We start from the raw sequence: 15,520 nt of genomic DNA, 5'->3' as shown, positions 1-15,520 counted from the left end.
GAATGCTGCGAAACTGTAATTCCAAGCTACATAACATACTTACTTAATGGTGAACGTCAGTGCAGTGGTGGCTGTGTCATGAAATTTCTCTTTTCTCATTTCAACTCTGTCGCTCGTTGCCAAATTGCTTGCCGCCGACAATGGTTGTTTCACAGTGCTCGTTGTATGAGTCGTAGCGCAGAAGGTTACGCTGATGCGCTCGCAGCTCAAGGCACTTCAATAGTTGACAAGGAGGGTGAACGAGCCACATTTGAAGATTTGGGACTTCATGCACCGATGGCTGCATCATTCCGGACTGCCTTTCCAAATGTTCTTTATCCCACGGAGACGCAGAGGGAATTCATTCCTGCAATTCTAGAGGGAAAAGACGTGCTATTAAGCGACGTGACTGGATCTGGGAAGTAAGTGCTTGTTGTTTTACAATTTTTTCTGGTGAAGTAACATGTGCAGGTCATTTGGCTTGGTTATTGCTCTCCTAAACAAACCACGTACCGTTCTTAAAGGCACGAAGACAGAGAATGCGGACAACATCACATCACTGGTCATTGTACCTCACCGAGACCTTGCATATCAGCTTTTCCACTGGATACAGAAGGTGGTCAACGTGAGCAACACGCCTCCGTCTCTTTCCTCTGTAGTGCAAGTTTTAGTCCGCGACGGAGGTTCACATCTTGGCAATGGTCTTTCTACCCTCAAGGAACAACCTCCACACATCTTGATTGGTACGCCCCAAGCCCTGGTGGACATCTATCGTAGCGATAGTCAGGCGTTGCAACTTTCCACGCTCTCAAGTGTTGTTGTGGATGAGGTTGACTATTTGGTGGAAACTGTACCAAGAAAGGACCCTCAGAAATCCTTTTACAAAGCTACGAAAAAGGCTGAGCAAAAAATCCAAGCCCACCCCGGCGTGACTCGACAGTTGCTGGATATTATATTCGCACGAAGGAAGGAACTTAACGAGCGACGACGAGATGAACCGGGCCTGTTTCAGCAACGCAGGAGGGCAAACATCTTGGATGGGCCCATGCGGCAGCTTGGTACACCGCAGTTAATTCTGTCGAGTGCCACACTACGAACGCACCTGAAGAATTACCTGTTTGATGAAAGTGGGTGGCTGGATAAGGATAACGTTTTGAAAGTTGCCGGCAACAAGGTAAAAAGGAATGGAAGACTTTCTAGTGCGAGCCATCAGAACGATGATGGAGCTAAAGCTACACAACATTCTGTGATCCTTGTGTCTGAACATGATATCCGTAACATTTCCGGTGCCATGCCGCCAATTGAAGATTCTTCCGAGGGCGAAGGCAGTGGGCAGCGTGTCTCCCCAGCAGCCGTGTTTGCTCTACACGACGAGGATGGAAAAGAATCTGAACGTGAGTGTTTCGAATTCTCTATTGTATTAGTTAATGAAGCATGATCAGACTATTCGACTACACGTTCGCCTTTCAATCCGAACGCGTTGGAAGCCATCGCCACAGCCTTTGCGGTTGATGTGCCTTCCGTTGCGCTTCTGGTGCTTCCTGCCTCATCCCCATTACAGCGCGCAGTACACGAACTGAGAGAATTGGGTGTAAATGCCTATGGGTTGGATCTCCATTCTGGAACAGCAGGACGATCTCACTTGCTTAGCGGCGGAGAAGCGGTGAGCGAGAATCCGACGCTGCTGGTGTCTACGCTTGCCACGACGCGGGGGCTAGACCTGCCTGAACTAACACATGTTTTTGTTTTGGGAATCCCAGAGGGACCGAAGGTGAATGCACGTTCTGTGGATGCGTACGTGCACATTGCGGGGCGGGTAGGGCGGTTTGGGCGAGGAGGGAAGGTAATTACTGTGGTGGAGGACGATGAGAAGGAGGAGGAAGAAGTTGGGAAAGTGGTGAGCGAAGGAAGTAAGATGAAACGAATACTCGGAAGGCTGGAGATTACTCCTGTTCGATTTGAGCCATTTGTATGACCGCGGAGGTATAAGATGAATATAAAAAGTTTGACTCCTCCGTCCGAGTTTGATGTTGAATCACACGCGGTGTCTGTCGCCGCGCTCTTCGTGCGGCTGACTCTGCCTGAGACTCTCTCTCTTTTCTTTACTATCATGTCCTAGTCCTCCTCCAATGCGTCTCCACTTTATTTTCTCTTTCTTCGCCCTCGCCTTGGCCCAGTCGAACTCTTCACTCCCAGTCTCCTTGACAACCGCCTCTCTCACCATCACGATTGCCACAACTCGCTCAGGAAACCAGCCAACTCAGATCGTCACCGTTATCCCAGTTGTCTCCAATGTCACCCTCACTCCCACCACCACCTCTTCTTCTTCTACATCCTCTTCTGCCACCCTCCAGTCGGCCTCTGCTTCCTCTTCATCCACCCCTGCACCCATTGTCCTTGTACGTCATATCTGTCATTTCAATTCATATCCTTGACTCGTCTTTCAGGCTACAAAAGTTGATCCCGCGTTCGGTGTATTGGGCGCCATCCTCATCATAACTGGTCTGCCTTCTGCCTTCTGGGGTCATAAAAATCGTTGGTCAGTATCCTCTTACTTTGTCTTGTGCGTATCTAATTATATTCACAGGACTTCTTTCTTTCTCATCGGATTCTACACTCTCGCTTTGGTATGCACAGTCTTGATTCTCAAATTCGGCGTTCTGCCCTCCGTCAATCCTCCAAGCAAGACCCTTCGTGGCATGTTTGTTCTCGCCTCGTCCATAGCTGGTTTTGCTGGTGGGGCCATCGCCATCTTTTTTTGGAAGGCTGCTAGGTTCGGTATTGGAGCTTGGGGAGGCTTTGCTTTCGCCCTTTGGATTCAATGCTTTCAGAACGGCGGCCTTATCAAAGCCATCGGCTTTAGGTGGTTACTTTATATTGGTTAGCACCTTACACTCTTTCACTATTCTAAAAATAAACCCTTCTGTCGATAGGTTGCGGAGTCGTTGGATTTGCTCTCTGCACAATTCCAAGAGCGAGTCCGCGTCTTTAATCACGCTTTCGCCTTCTGACCTGCATCACACAGATTCATTACCATGTCCTGCTTGTCTCCACAGCCATTGTTGGTTCCTCTTCGTTCATTTTGGGAGTCGATTGTTTCACAACAGCAGGTCTCAAAGAGGTCAGTCTTAAACTTGAGCTAAACACAAAACGACATCCTCACTTGTTGCACTTGACCAGTTTTACATTTGGAATCTTGGCTTTCCTGCCTTGTTTCCAAAATATACTGAGAAACACATCCAATTTCCGGTCTCACAAACAATGCAAATAGAGCTCGGTCTCATTGGGGCTGTTACACTCATGGGTATTGCCGTACAGCTCCGCATCTTGAAGGTCCTACAAAAGAAGCTGGACGAAATAGCGCAGGAACATCGAGTAGATGAAGAAGCGGAGATACAGGCCGCCAGTAGGTTCAGTGGGATCAAGCGAGAGCAAAGTGCCTGGGAAAAAGAACACCCTACCCTTTCCAAGCATGGGCGACAAGAGAGCGCGATATCCTGCTCGCCTTTGATGAAAGAACGAGAAGGCTCTGCATCTCCGACCACTGGAGATCGTCTTTCCTCGTATGTTCAACATGATGAAGGTCGTGCGCGGGCTTTGTCAGGCGTATCCGATTTTAGAGTTGCGCCGACATCAGACGAAGACTTCAGACGGGCATCAAGATATATGCAAAATCCTGGAGCACTGCCTACCTTGGATCTAGGTTTGGGAATCAAAGAAGACGTTCCATCAAATTTCATTGCCGAGGACCCCTTCCGAAGCAAGGCCGTCTCCCCTGCAGATTTGGAGGACCTCAAGCGCAAAGAAGAGTTACTTGCTGAGATTCAGACTATCCGTAGGTCGATCGATGTATTGAAGTCCGAGACTCCTGTTCCACCTGAGCAATCTCGTCGACCTTCTATGGCTTCCAGACGTACCCTTAGTGTTGATGCCACCAATGCACTCATGCCGTCCACCTCTCACTTGCGACCTCCCCGTCAGATTGATCCGCGCGCTCGGGTGCGTTCGCTGGAATTTTCTGCCTTAGCGCTTGATTCAGCGGGCGATCCTATCAGTCGACCAACAAGTGCACCCCTACGGGATAGTGATTGGGATACATACATACAGGAACGTAAACTCTTGCAGCCGCCAGCAGGTGTTACCCCTCCCATTGCGACAACCCCTCTGACCGTCCCCGTGCGGCCCCCGATCTCTCCAGCGGTGCAAGACGCGCTCAGTAAACGCAAGAGGCGGGAATCTGCGCTTGGATTTTCCGAACTTGGGACCGAGTCTTCGGAAGATGTCCCTCTCGCTAGAATTGCGCGGGAAAAGAAGAATTCTGAAGGGCTCGCCCCTGTAACGATTCTTCCGCCCCGCCGACAGTCTGGACCCATTGTTGCTCCTGTTCCTCAAGTTCCGGCTGCTACGCGAACGAGGACTTTTGAGGAATTAAACGAAAGACATCGGGAGAAGATACGGGATATGCAGGCCCCACTAACTCTGGCGGAGAGGGAACATGCTGAAATTGAGGCGGCGAAGCAGCGCTGGGAACGGTCGAAAGGCTTGGAGAGGGAAGCCGTGACGCGGCGGCAGGCAGAGAAGATGGCCGCTTTAGAGAAGAAAAAGAGAGTGGAAGACCAGCCTGGGAGAGAGAGGCAAAAGGAACGACAGCCGAACGAGATACGCCGTCATTCCCGGTCTCTGAGCGCGGACAAATTGGCGGCGGTCGGGAGCTCGTCAAAACGGCTTTCAACTTTGAAAGTGGAGGACTGGCAACGATACCAGCAAGAAGCGGAAATGGGCGTTCAAACTAGTGGGTCTGGAAAACGCAAATCCCGAACGTTGCAAGCGGATGGTATACCATTTCCTGACACTGGGAAAGGCGGAGGTGGCCGTGTTCGTCAGAGGAGCGGTCGGGACTCATCATGAACTTATACCAGCAGACTTTTGGACATTATGACATACATCATATCACATTGGACAATTTCATCATCAAGCCAGTCATTACCATACCAAGTAGATAATTTAACAACGTTTTAAGCTCATTGGAGTGGCAATAAAAGGGAGGTCAAAATCATATCAAGCACTGATTTGGAACATTGAATCTATTTAAGAATAGAGTGTACCTGGCATGAATGCAAATTGAAATAACATATAAGCAATTAAGGGGCTCATTTTGCGGTTCCCCACAAACGACCATGTCCCTTCAACGGTCTAAATCTGCACCACACATAGTTGCATCTCCAGTGAAGACTGTTCATCTTCCCAGGTCGACATCACATCAGCAGCTGCAAAACAGCGCTAGCAGTACTACTACAAGAGGGTATACACCGAGAACGGAGAGGGAGGATCCGTTCAGTTTAGCCGGGTTCTTCCCAACAGCGCTTGTGGAGGAGGAGGAGGAATGGAGATGGCTACATGCAGAGGAAGGAGAGTCAAGCGAAGAGGACGGTAGTGGGGACCGGCCACCGTCGTCGGGGATATTTGGACACGCCGAGGACAGGAACACACGGGAGGCAATAGAGGGGGAAGATAAATTGGGAGTGTTGGCGCTGGGCCAGTGGCGTCGATCTGATGGAGTAGACGGTCCAGACATCGGATTATTATCGCCGTACAGAGAGGTTGTCGATGAAGAGTCACTCTATCTCGCCGTCAGTGGCCAACGGGAAACGGCGGCGTCGGGGCTACGGGCGGCGGCAGAGTCGGGGTCACTAGACTCGTCACAACTGTTCTTCCCGGCAAATGGCGGATCGGAGATTGAAAGTGTAGACTTGTAGATACTTAAAAGGTTCCCACGTCTTCCCACTTCTCCCACGTCCTTTCTCCCACGTCTTTCTCCCACGTCGTCTTTCTCCCTCTCCTTCTCACGCCTATAATGTCGATGGACCCGTTGTCCACTGTACATCCTTTCTTTCTCCCATCACCTCATCATCTCCATATGCCCTCCCCCGACTCTTCCCCTCATAATCTACTTGTAAGACCTGCTTCTCTCTCGCTCTCCAATACACTTTCATTGACATTTTAGTAGGCAACAGCGAAGAATACTCCATCCACTTCCACTCAGGCGCCTCCTCCACCTATAACTGCAGCGGACCCAAATGCATCTATTCACTCCATATTGACGGCGTCTAAAAAGGATCCCCCCGCAAATTCGCAACCTTGGGCGTCTAATTCCTCTCTCCCAGTTGCACCAGCCGTCCAATCTCAGGTGCGCGCGCTGTCATTCACTTTGCTCAACGTTAATTATTTAATGTCGCCCCCCAGTCGTCTGCTGGAAAGCGCAAACTAGATGAATCAGAATCAGAGGATCCCCACTCAAAGATTCGTCGAATCGTCCGTGACCATGTATCTCAAGATCCTTCAAGGGTCATGCCAATGACAACCGTCATTTGTTTACACGCCGCCGTCGCTCAGAAATCCTATGGTAGTGAAAAACGTTTCCTCTGTCCTCCTCCCGTCGTTCACATCGAAGGTCCCGTCTGGCACATGCGTACTCAACAACTTGCGATGGCTGTTGTCTCTGAGAGTGGTGAACGCTCTTTTGAACAGAAAGCGCCCCTTGACAACAACATGACTGCCAGCTTCAAGTTTCTGCATGTCACTGGCACCGCAAAGGCCAAGAGCTTTCAGCTTTCTCTGGACATCGCCGAACCCCCACCTCCAGCCTTGAATCTCGAGGGCAGTGATCCTCCCAGTGGACGCGTATGGGCCTCATTTGACTCCGCACCTGTTACCATCATTTCCAAGCCTTCGAAAAAGACCGCGAAAACTCGCAATATCTCCTCGTGTATTCTCGCAGGTGGACCCGTTTCTCTTTTTAATCGAATCAACTCTCAGACTGTACGCACTAAATACATGACAATTGACCATGCTCAACTCTGTGCAAGCAACGTTGCTTGGTCTGCTTTCAACGTAAATGTTGTTAGGAGGCCTTCCACCGTCGCGGCCGGTATGTGTCATGTGATGAGAATTTAATTCTTTCCACACTCACACTCACCTTCAGGTGGACCCCAGCCAGTCACATACGGTTGTGAAATTGTTCTTTCCGACACCCACTCTGGGATCTCCACGTCGCCTCTCGTGATCCGCAAGGTTGACAAGGGGCGCGTTTGCGCTGAAGATGGGGGGCCTGTTAGCCAGATGCAAAAAATCGCTTTGCAGCGAGTCAATCAGGATGGCTCTAGACACTATCTTTCAGCTGCTGGCCCCATCCCAGGAACCCCCGGCGTTGTTGCCCCTCCTGCACCCGGAATGTCCACACAAGCTGGAACGCATCCTTTGCTCTTCCAATCGCCTCGAATACGCGATGAAGTGAGAGATGGTGAACGCATCATATCGGACGAAGTTGATGATTACCTGTGCTGGACTATAGTCGGAATTTGTGAGTTTCAAATGTTGGGATGCATCTCTATGTCTAATCTCGAAAATGTAGCCAAATTCCAGTATACGTTCTTCGATGCCTTTGGACAGAACAGCAATATACCCGAGCTACCTATTACTCCCTTCCCAACACTCTTCCAAGCGCCTGTATATCGTCCAGCGAACAACACTGTGGAGCTTACAGTGTCCAACTTTTTCTTCGAGAATCCAAAAACTAGACAACAAAGCCCTCTGGACGTTTATCTCGGTAACCTCGGGCCCCTCCGTCTTCGCGTTTACCAGGCGACACCACCAGGTCCGATGACCAACGTATCTCCGTACGGTCAAGCACCACACGGTCTTGATGGTGGAGGACCATCGTCGGATAGCTTAGGACTGCCAATCGGCGCAGCCAGTACGCAAAGATATGTGGCGTCAGGACCGTTGCACACGATTGTCATCGTCGAGATGCCTCCATTAACGGACGTTATCAAAGCGTTGGAGGACGACGCTCTGCCAGCGCACTCTGACGGCTCCGCACCTGCCCGACAAAGTCCCGAACAAGCCAACCAAGAAGCGAGTTCGACTACTGCGCCCCCTCCGCCACCCTCCATCGCCGGACGCAGTCTGCCCCTTTTGTTCATCCGTGCTTCTGACGGCGTAGGTTATCACTCGGGCCGAACTATCGCATGCGAAAATGTTTTCCAAACCATGGATCTAGCAGGTATCCCCGGGAATCCGCCAAACGGTGTCCCAGGTAACATTGATACTGGATGGTTAGCTGCGGCTCAGGCAGCAGCCGCAGCTGACGGAGGTTTGCACGGCTGGACTTTGAGGGTTATGTGATCGTTGCTTTCTTGTTTTTTTTTTCATCAGTCATGTATATATTGTTCGTCGTCGTCTATCTTGCTTTGTTGTATATTTTCAAACGTCTTTCAAGGAACGAACAAAATGTGCTACGCATGGCAGTCTGTGCGACGCCTCAGTATTTGACCAGCATCTTCCCTTGCTAGCTCAGTTAGTCCTAAAGTCTCCAACATAACCCGTTCCCACTCTGCGTTGGTTTGAGTCCCAAACGTGGCGTTGACAAGGGTTGTCCATGAATCCCCATCAGCTCCGACCAACCTCCCAGCTTGCAGCAACTTGAACCAAGGAGCTTCGACCCGCCGTCGTCCGCCGCCGAGTGATCCCCGAACAGCCGTATGACATGTCTCTACCCAAAGCTCACATTCTGCGCAAATAATTTTGCCCTCTGTGAGATCAAACTGGCCTCTGTATAAATTTTGACGGTGTAAGATATGCTCCGCTAGGCGAGTCGCGATGCGTCTGTAAAGCGTCGTGAACATGGACTGCGGCAGCGTTGTTCGGAGGAAGGTGAGATGCGAGGAAAGCAGAGCCAGAGGACCCAGTAACGTTTGGGAAAGCGAGATTTCGTCCCCGGAACCGTCATGTGTCTCCCTAAGAATGAGAATGCTCTAATCAAGTTGTGGATGATGGAAGAAAGAAAGAAGCCCACGTTATAGAAGAAACAAAATGAGCTTTCAGATAGCTTTCGATTTCACCACAGACTTGCTGGATGACCATCTCTGTTGCCCTTAGAATAGTCTTTTGGTAGCGTGACATTATTTCTTCAAACAGGGTCTCCTGCGGAATTTCATCTGCACCAAGTGGACTTGGATTCGGTAAGAGCGAGTTTGACCCTGAGCGGCTGCGCAAAAGCGAGTTGCGACATATGTCTGCCCACAGCTCCAAGAAAAACTATAGGCAAAGCGAACCATAGGTACCTCGGCCACCCAGGAAAGAGAAGGCTCACCAGTTCCTGAGCCCAGTCTTGCAGCGATGCTTCGATGTACGCTGCGCTGAGCAAGGCTTTACAGAGCCGTTGAACCCCCTCCACTCCACTTGTCAGCCTCTGCGATTCGTCGTGCGTAGAATCCTCCCTTATTGTCAAGGATACTGCGAGAGCACCTGGAACGGCTCGAACGAACGCTGAAGAAGACGTCTCAAAAGCTTCTAGGGAAGACGAAATGCGTAGTCGGTAGGCCTCAAGCAGTGGAAGTTGTATAGACGTAAGGAAGTAAGTTCTTTGAAGGACGTGAGGGAGTGGCGAGAAACGGTCTACAATGATGTCGGGATCGTGTATGAAGTAACCAACAGAAAATGTTACCTGTGACTTGGTCCACAAGCGATCTAACTCGTCTTGAAGAGTTGGTGGCTTTGACATTGTGTGCGAGTGCAACATCATCATCTTCTTCAGCGATGAACCAGGCATCAGGGGCATTAACGATATCATGATACTGGTCCTCCGCGACTGTGCGCCGAGTATGTTAGGACGGGAAACTGAATTGATAGGGACGTACACTGTTTCTCCGCTGTCAACCAAGCCTCAAACCATTCAGGATTGCCAAGTATCACCTCTCCAATGCCGTCCCACTTGGCCGCATCTGTGTCCGGTTTCAAAGCCGAAGTTCCTCCCAGATGAAATCCTTCTTCTACCATTGAAGCGTCGAATGAAATCGCTTGATATATTGTATGCGCGAGTAAGGAGGGGCGGGAGAGAAGCAGAGGGACAGTCTTCTTCAGCTTTTGAGAGAGTATCGGCAGGAGCAGATACGTAAATTCGCGCTATTTAGCCATATTATTGGGCCGCGCAAGGTGGGGTAAACATAAAAAATTTACCCATGCGGTAATCTCTTTATACTCGGTCGCAGCAAGTAAGCTTTGGATAGTGGATTCAAGAAATTGTCGTTGTTCATGGACGACATTCAAGATATGGGTAAAGTACCACTCAGGCTGAAGAAGGGAGTCATGAAAATAAAAACAATGGAGGATGATGGTTATTTCACACACCTTTTCCAGTCGATTAGTTTGCCTTGTTCCTTGAAAGTGATATTTAAAACGCAAGGAGAGTGGCTGAACAAGAGCCTGAAATGGATAGAGACCCCCCTCCTCTAACTGCGCGTTGTGAATATTCTTTCCACTAAGATGAGGGGATGAGAAATAGGTACATGTCCAACTTGAGAACACGGACATTGATTGCAATTTGGTAAGTTTGAGGAAAGCCGCCTCAAATTCCTTTCTAGATTGAGGTGCCACAAAAGCATAATCGATGGGCATGGGCCAACCAATATTTTCTGCAGCGCTTATAAGCGACCTGCATATATACTCTCAGAAGGAGAAAGTTCAGCAGACGAAGGAAACTGACTTTGACAATATCGCTTTCATATCCACCCAAGTCTTGTCCCTCAGGTGGTTCAAAAAAGTCACCAGATGGAGGTTTTGGTTGCCATTTTCAACCTCGACTTTTGAACAGGTGGTGGAGACCTTCGCGACAAAATCTTGGAGTGATATGTACCCAGTGATAGAGGCAGTAGTCAAGACGGAAGCCGACTCTAAGTCTCGGATCGCAACCTCGCTGGTCATTTGGAACACCAATCAGTTGTGGAAATGCTACGATAGACGGTTGCGCACCTCAATTTCAGCGCATGTTCGACGACTTGAACATATCCCTTCACACTTTCAAGCTCCTTTAAGTTTCTGTGCAAGGTTTCTAAGTCCTCCAGCAGAGTTGGCTGCCCTCGTTCACCAGACATGGACGATACTAAGTCTGACGACAGCTCTGATAACTCATCTGCCAGCGAATGACGAAGGATGGCCAGCTCCTTCGCAGTGCGTAAATGTTCCTCCGCTGAAGAACGGGTATTTGATAGCAAGGCATCGAGGTAAGATTGAGATGAGGAAAGCTGAACTAGCATACAACGATGGGTACTGGACAAGTCTTCCAGTGGTGGTGAACGCACCTTTGGTATGAGTTCATCATAGGACTGTTTGGCTTGCAAAACGAGCGACTCAAGTTGGTCGAGGTCTTCGAGGGATTGAAACTGCGCGTTCAATGTCTCTGTGGCTACCCTGTCTGCTTGGATGAGATCTGGCGCGGCTAATAAAACCTGTATTTGTGACGAGGACATGGTTGGGTTGCAAGTACCAAGTCAGTATGGTGCAGCGGAGTATGAAATACTGAGTCCAATCAGGCCAACTTGATCGTCTGATCGATCATTCAAATTGCTTCCCATGCCCAAAGTTCAAACGCTTAAATGTCCTTCGCCGCATCCAAATTACAACTCGAGTCACCAATAGCTGAGCTTGCGGACCCATTTGCCTCGACTCCGGTGTTGAATCATGAAGCAGAGATTGAAGCAGACGCTCTCGAGAAGCTTCTTGACCTCCCATCGACGGCTGCTGCACCAGTCATTGCAATCGATCTTGACGATGTTTTAAGCCAAACGAATGAAGTCGTAGCGGAATGTAAGTCTATAGAAAACAACGCCTCTCCCCCCAGACCAAACCTACTACCCAAGGGCATAACGAAATATATGGAACCCAGATGGAGATATCCCACTTTTACTGTAAGTCGACGACAAGAGTTAATGCATCGAACACGCTGACCCTCAGGTTTTTAGATTACTATTACTGGAAGGTGCGGATGACTTGCAATGGAAAGTCGGGCGATGGTACAAGCATATTTAGAACCCCTTTTGGGGAACACCTCAAGTGACATTTGATAAGGTCAAAGAGTTTTATATGACGGATCGGATTTATCAAGCAAAACCAGTGCCTGGCGCAAAGGAAGGGGTCCAGACACTGCGAGAGTTGGGATACCGACTCATCATCGTGACGGCTCGGGCGGAGGATCATGCGGACGAGAGCTGGAAATGGGTGGACCAACACTTTCCAGGTGAGTTGTAATTGTGGGTTGTTATGTATCCAAAACTTGAAGCAAACAGGAATCTTCGATAGCATAATTTGCACGGGTCAATTCAAGGACGCGCACAAGACTGGGCACGAGGTGGTTACCAGGTTGAGTAAGGCGCAGGTGAGGACACATGGTGAATGAACGTTGATGAACTATCACATGAAATGCGAGAATAATCCATTCCAGGTCTGTGAAGACCTCAAGGCAAAGGTGCTCATTGACGACTCGGCCGAAAATGCGCTCCAATGTGTTACTGCGATGAAACCTACGCCTGTTCTACTATTCGGCGACTACGAATGGAATCAACGGATGTCGCGGCCAGATGATGCACGAGATGAGATGTCGTTTGATATACGGCTGAAGGACAGCGGAGGGCAGGAGTTTTGGAAGGAAGAAAAGCTGGATATACCCAGTGGAAGCCCATTGTGGAGGGCGAAGAACTGGGACGAGGTTGTCCTCTGGGTGCAGGCGAAACGAAGGGAAGGTAGATTGTAAGTAGTCGGATCCCGGCCCGGTATAAATCACATGCTTCAATGTCGCTTTAATGGTTGGTTTGGCAGCATTTGGCCATCTTTAGATGGCCGTTTTCTCTACTCTCAACAACCGTTTCCCATCCTTTTCAACGGCATATACAGCCAACAGGCCCGCCATACAGCGCTCTCTCAACATCGCATTCGTCATCTACGTTCTTTCGTCCACTTATCGTAGTCTTTCAGCTCGTCCACCCTCGAAATCAACCTCTTCCGATCCCTCCAAACCCCCTCGCGTTGCCGTGCGTTTTGTCTCTCTACCTCCCTTGCATTATCTTATTATTGCCGTCTAGGTAGATGCTCTTTTTTATCAACGCCTCTCTACCATCCTTCGCATCGTGATTCCAGGCATTAGGTCCAAGGAAGCGTTATTGTTATTCATGCACTCAAGTTTGCTCATATTTCGCACCGCAATCTCCTTGTATGTTGCTGCTCTGGATGGAAAGTACGTCCTCTTTACTTCCGACTTTGATTCATCAATTCTCAATTCTCTTTCGCTAGGATTGTGGCCAGCCTTGTGCGCGCTCAACCTGTACAGTTCTTCTGGAATATCCTGCGGTGGCTTCTCGTCGCAATTCCCGCAACTTGGACCAATAGTTGGCTTAGTTACATTCAGAACAAACTCGCCATCGCATACCGGACGAGATTAACCCAAGAAGTTATGAAGCACTATCTTGGCGAGGAAGGAGAAGGTCCAGATGGCAAAGTTTACTATAAATTGTGTGAGCTTTCACCTTTTTTTCCCCTTGTTCCTCAACGCTAATCGCTCTTTAGCAAATTTGGATGATAGAATCAAAAATCCAGACCAGTCAGAATCTTTGCTTCCGTCCAACGCGTCCTGACCATTTCACAGGATGATTACACACGACATTCAACGATTCTCCACTCATCTCGCCGCCATATATTCTAATTTAGCCAAGCCTGTCTTAGACGTCATTCTTTACAACTACCAACTGTCCCAGAACGTTGGAGCGGAAGGCCTCATGGGCCTGACCTTTTTGGTGCAATTGACTGCAATCCTATGTGCGACTCAATTCTACTGCCTTCTCGCCGAGCTGACATGTCACGGACAGTGCGATACCTTACGCCTTCTTTTGGGATGTATACGGCCTTATCTGCTCAACTTTCAGGATCTCTACGGCACACTCATTCCCGTCTCGCCGAATTTTCAGAGGAGATCGCTTTCATGGGTGGGGAGCAAACCGAGAAGATGCTTATTGAGAGGGAATATGCTAGCGTCGTTGAACACGAGAATAAAGTCTTGAACCGAAGATGGTGGTTCGGCTGTGTCGAAGAAGGTGTTATCAAGTGGCTATGGGGAAGCTTTGGGGTACGTCAATCGCTTCGCCTCTCCATTTTTTTAATCTTCAAAATTGCTAGCTTGCCCTCTGTGCTATTCCAATATTTTTCAAAATCCCAGGGGTGGGACAAGTGGATCTAGGAGGTCGCACGGAAGGTATGGCCAGTCATGATTTGAAAACGACACATGGATTGATCCCGCGCACACGTCCACAGGTTTTGTTACCAATAGGAGATTGCTTCTCTCCTCATCAGGTATAAGGGCGGCGTTTACCTTTACTCAACAGACACTCAATTACTTTTTAGATGCCTTTGGTCGTGTGATGTACTCGTACAAGGACTTATCAGAGCTTGCTGGTTACACGGCTCGAGTTTCTCTTCTCCTTGACACTATGGCGGATGTCCGAAAAGGAAAGTTCGAAAAGGCTCTTGTCAGCAGCGCAAGCACAGAGGAAAACGGCAAAAGTAAACTTTTTCGATTTATCCACCTACATCACGTTTATTTCGAATAGTACTCAGGGAGCGGGGAGAAATCATCCCCTCGGAGGATATTCAGTTTGAAAACGTTCCTATCGTGACACCCAACGGCGACGTCCTCGTGAAAAGCCTGAGTTTTCAGGTCAAGCCAGGGGTTTGTTATTCCACTGTATAACATGGCGAAACACCGATAAAACTGTCTTACTAGCAACATCTTCTTATTGTTGGACCCAACGGTCTGTTCTCCTATGCCTAGATCATCAGTTTTTCTAATTTATCTCAGGTTGTGGGAAGTCGTCCCTCTTTCGGATTTTGGGTGGCCTATGGCCAGTGTATGGCGGGATTGTTCGTAAACCAGCAGCATCTCAGTTCATTTTAATTCCTCAAAGACCTTACCTGTCGCTCGGAACACTTCGAGATCAAGTTATCTATCCTCATTCGAAGGCTGATATGGAAGCTCGTACGTCTCAGCTTGAGAATGAAAGTCCTTGCCTGCTTAGATGTACCTAGGTGGCGTCACTGATAATGATCTCCTCCGTATATTGTCTGTCGTCCAAATGGAAAGTGTTGTTGAAAGGGAAGGCGGATGGGAAGCTGCTAGGGAATGGCGGGAAGCTTTAAGTGGAGGCGACCAACAGAAAATTGCTTGGGCGCGGCTGTTCTACCACAATCCCAAGGTCAGCCTCGTTCTTACTTTTCTTGACGAAGCTTAACAATATTCTAGTATGCCGTTTTAGACGAAGCAACATCTCTGGTACCTATCGAGATTGAAGCGATGATGATGGAGTACGCCACAAAATTAGGCATCACGCTCCTAACCGTTTCGCATCGATCTTCACTATGGAAATATCATGCCCTTATTTTGCACTATGACGGTCAAGGGGGTTATGTATTGTGAGTCTTCTTCTACCTTCACTGAGCGCTCTGACAAGTTTTGGACAGCACAAAGCTTGACGCCGAGAAACGGCTTGCTCTTCAAGAGGAAAAGCAGACACTGGAGGCCAAGCTGCTAGAAGTGTGAGTCGAATCATTTGGCGTATGTGAATGTAGTTAATTTTTTGATGCTCTCAGACCAAAGATGAAGGCGCGGTTGGCAGAACTGAGGGCTTTGGCGGAGCATTAATTACTATTGTTGAAATCATAA

At 49.0% G+C, this 15,520-nt stretch overlaps 6 protein-coding genes across 6 annotated transcripts; 5 read left to right on the top strand and 1 right to left on the bottom strand.

Moving 5' to 3' along the window:
* Window positions 1-165: 165 nt before the first annotated feature.
* LACBIDRAFT_300970 (uncharacterized protein) lies at window positions 166-1,954 on the top strand (the record flags this gene model as incomplete). The annotated part of the gene is made up of 3 exons (XM_001873910.1): window positions 166-401; window positions 451-1,373; window positions 1,422-1,954. 3 exons carry the CDS (start codon window positions 166-168, stop codon window positions 1,952-1,954), a joined length of 1,692 nt encoding a protein of 563 aa, XP_001873945.1.
* A 154-nt stretch (window positions 1,955-2,108) lies between these two features.
* Window positions 2,109-4,887, top strand: LACBIDRAFT_300969 (uncharacterized protein; the record flags this gene model as incomplete). Its single annotated transcript, XM_001873909.1, has 6 exons — window positions 2,109-2,378; window positions 2,427-2,518; window positions 2,567-2,859; window positions 2,913-2,953; window positions 3,005-3,100; window positions 3,160-4,887. The coding sequence occupies 6 exons, from the start codon at window positions 2,109-2,111 to the stop codon at window positions 4,885-4,887; spliced, it is 2,520 nt and encodes an 839-aa protein (XP_001873944.1).
* A 1,009-nt stretch (window positions 4,888-5,896) lies between these two features.
* LACBIDRAFT_300968 (uncharacterized protein) lies at window positions 5,897-8,163 on the top strand (the record flags this gene model as incomplete). Its single annotated transcript, XM_001873908.1, has 5 exons — window positions 5,897-5,932; window positions 5,987-6,166; window positions 6,223-6,907; window positions 6,962-7,339; window positions 7,391-8,163. The coding sequence occupies 5 exons, from the start codon at window positions 5,897-5,899 to the stop codon at window positions 8,161-8,163; spliced, it is 2,052 nt and encodes a 683-aa protein (XP_001873943.1).
* A 110-nt stretch (window positions 8,164-8,273) lies between these two features.
* LACBIDRAFT_300967 (uncharacterized protein) lies at window positions 8,274-11,285 on the bottom strand (the record flags this gene model as incomplete). Its single annotated transcript, XM_001873292.1, has 11 exons — window positions 8,274-8,775; window positions 8,834-9,075; window positions 9,131-9,435; window positions 9,485-9,628; window positions 9,678-9,942; window positions 9,997-10,110; window positions 10,168-10,297; window positions 10,349-10,471; window positions 10,523-10,732; window positions 10,789-11,060; window positions 11,118-11,285. The coding sequence occupies 11 exons, from the start codon at window positions 11,283-11,285 to the stop codon at window positions 8,274-8,276; spliced, it is 2,475 nt and encodes an 824-aa protein (XP_001873327.1).
* Window positions 11,286-11,411: 126 nt separating this feature from the next.
* LACBIDRAFT_181724 (uncharacterized protein) lies at window positions 11,412-12,565 on the top strand (the record flags this gene model as incomplete). Its single annotated transcript, XM_001873907.1, has 6 exons — window positions 11,412-11,622; window positions 11,676-11,723; window positions 11,778-11,794; window positions 11,845-12,052; window positions 12,102-12,190; window positions 12,257-12,565. 6 exons carry the CDS (start codon window positions 11,412-11,414, stop codon window positions 12,563-12,565), a joined length of 882 nt encoding a protein of 293 aa, XP_001873942.1.
* Window positions 12,566-12,647: 82 nt separating this feature from the next.
* Window positions 12,648-15,397, top strand: LACBIDRAFT_242594 (uncharacterized protein; the record flags this gene model as incomplete). The annotated part of the gene is made up of 15 exons (XM_001873906.1): window positions 12,648-12,842; window positions 12,894-13,045; window positions 13,102-13,322; window positions 13,375-13,408; window positions 13,454-13,623; window positions 13,674-13,930; window positions 13,981-14,056; window positions 14,116-14,154; window positions 14,206-14,364; window positions 14,412-14,530; window positions 14,585-14,612; window positions 14,660-14,836; window positions 14,887-15,053; window positions 15,101-15,270; window positions 15,319-15,397. 15 exons carry the CDS (start codon window positions 12,648-12,650, stop codon window positions 15,395-15,397), a joined length of 2,043 nt encoding a protein of 680 aa, XP_001873941.1.
* Between the last annotated feature and the right edge of the window lie 123 nt (window positions 15,398-15,520).

This window comes from Laccaria bicolor, genomic scaffold (genome assembly GCF_000143565.1).
Source record: "Laccaria bicolor S238N-H82 LACBIscaffold_1 genomic scaffold, whole genome shotgun sequence".
NCBI lineage: Eukaryota > Fungi > Basidiomycota > Agaricomycetes > Agaricales > Hydnangiaceae > Laccaria > Laccaria bicolor.
Note: the sequence above shows the minus strand (reverse complement) of the source record. Positions and strands in the feature narration are given on the sequence as shown.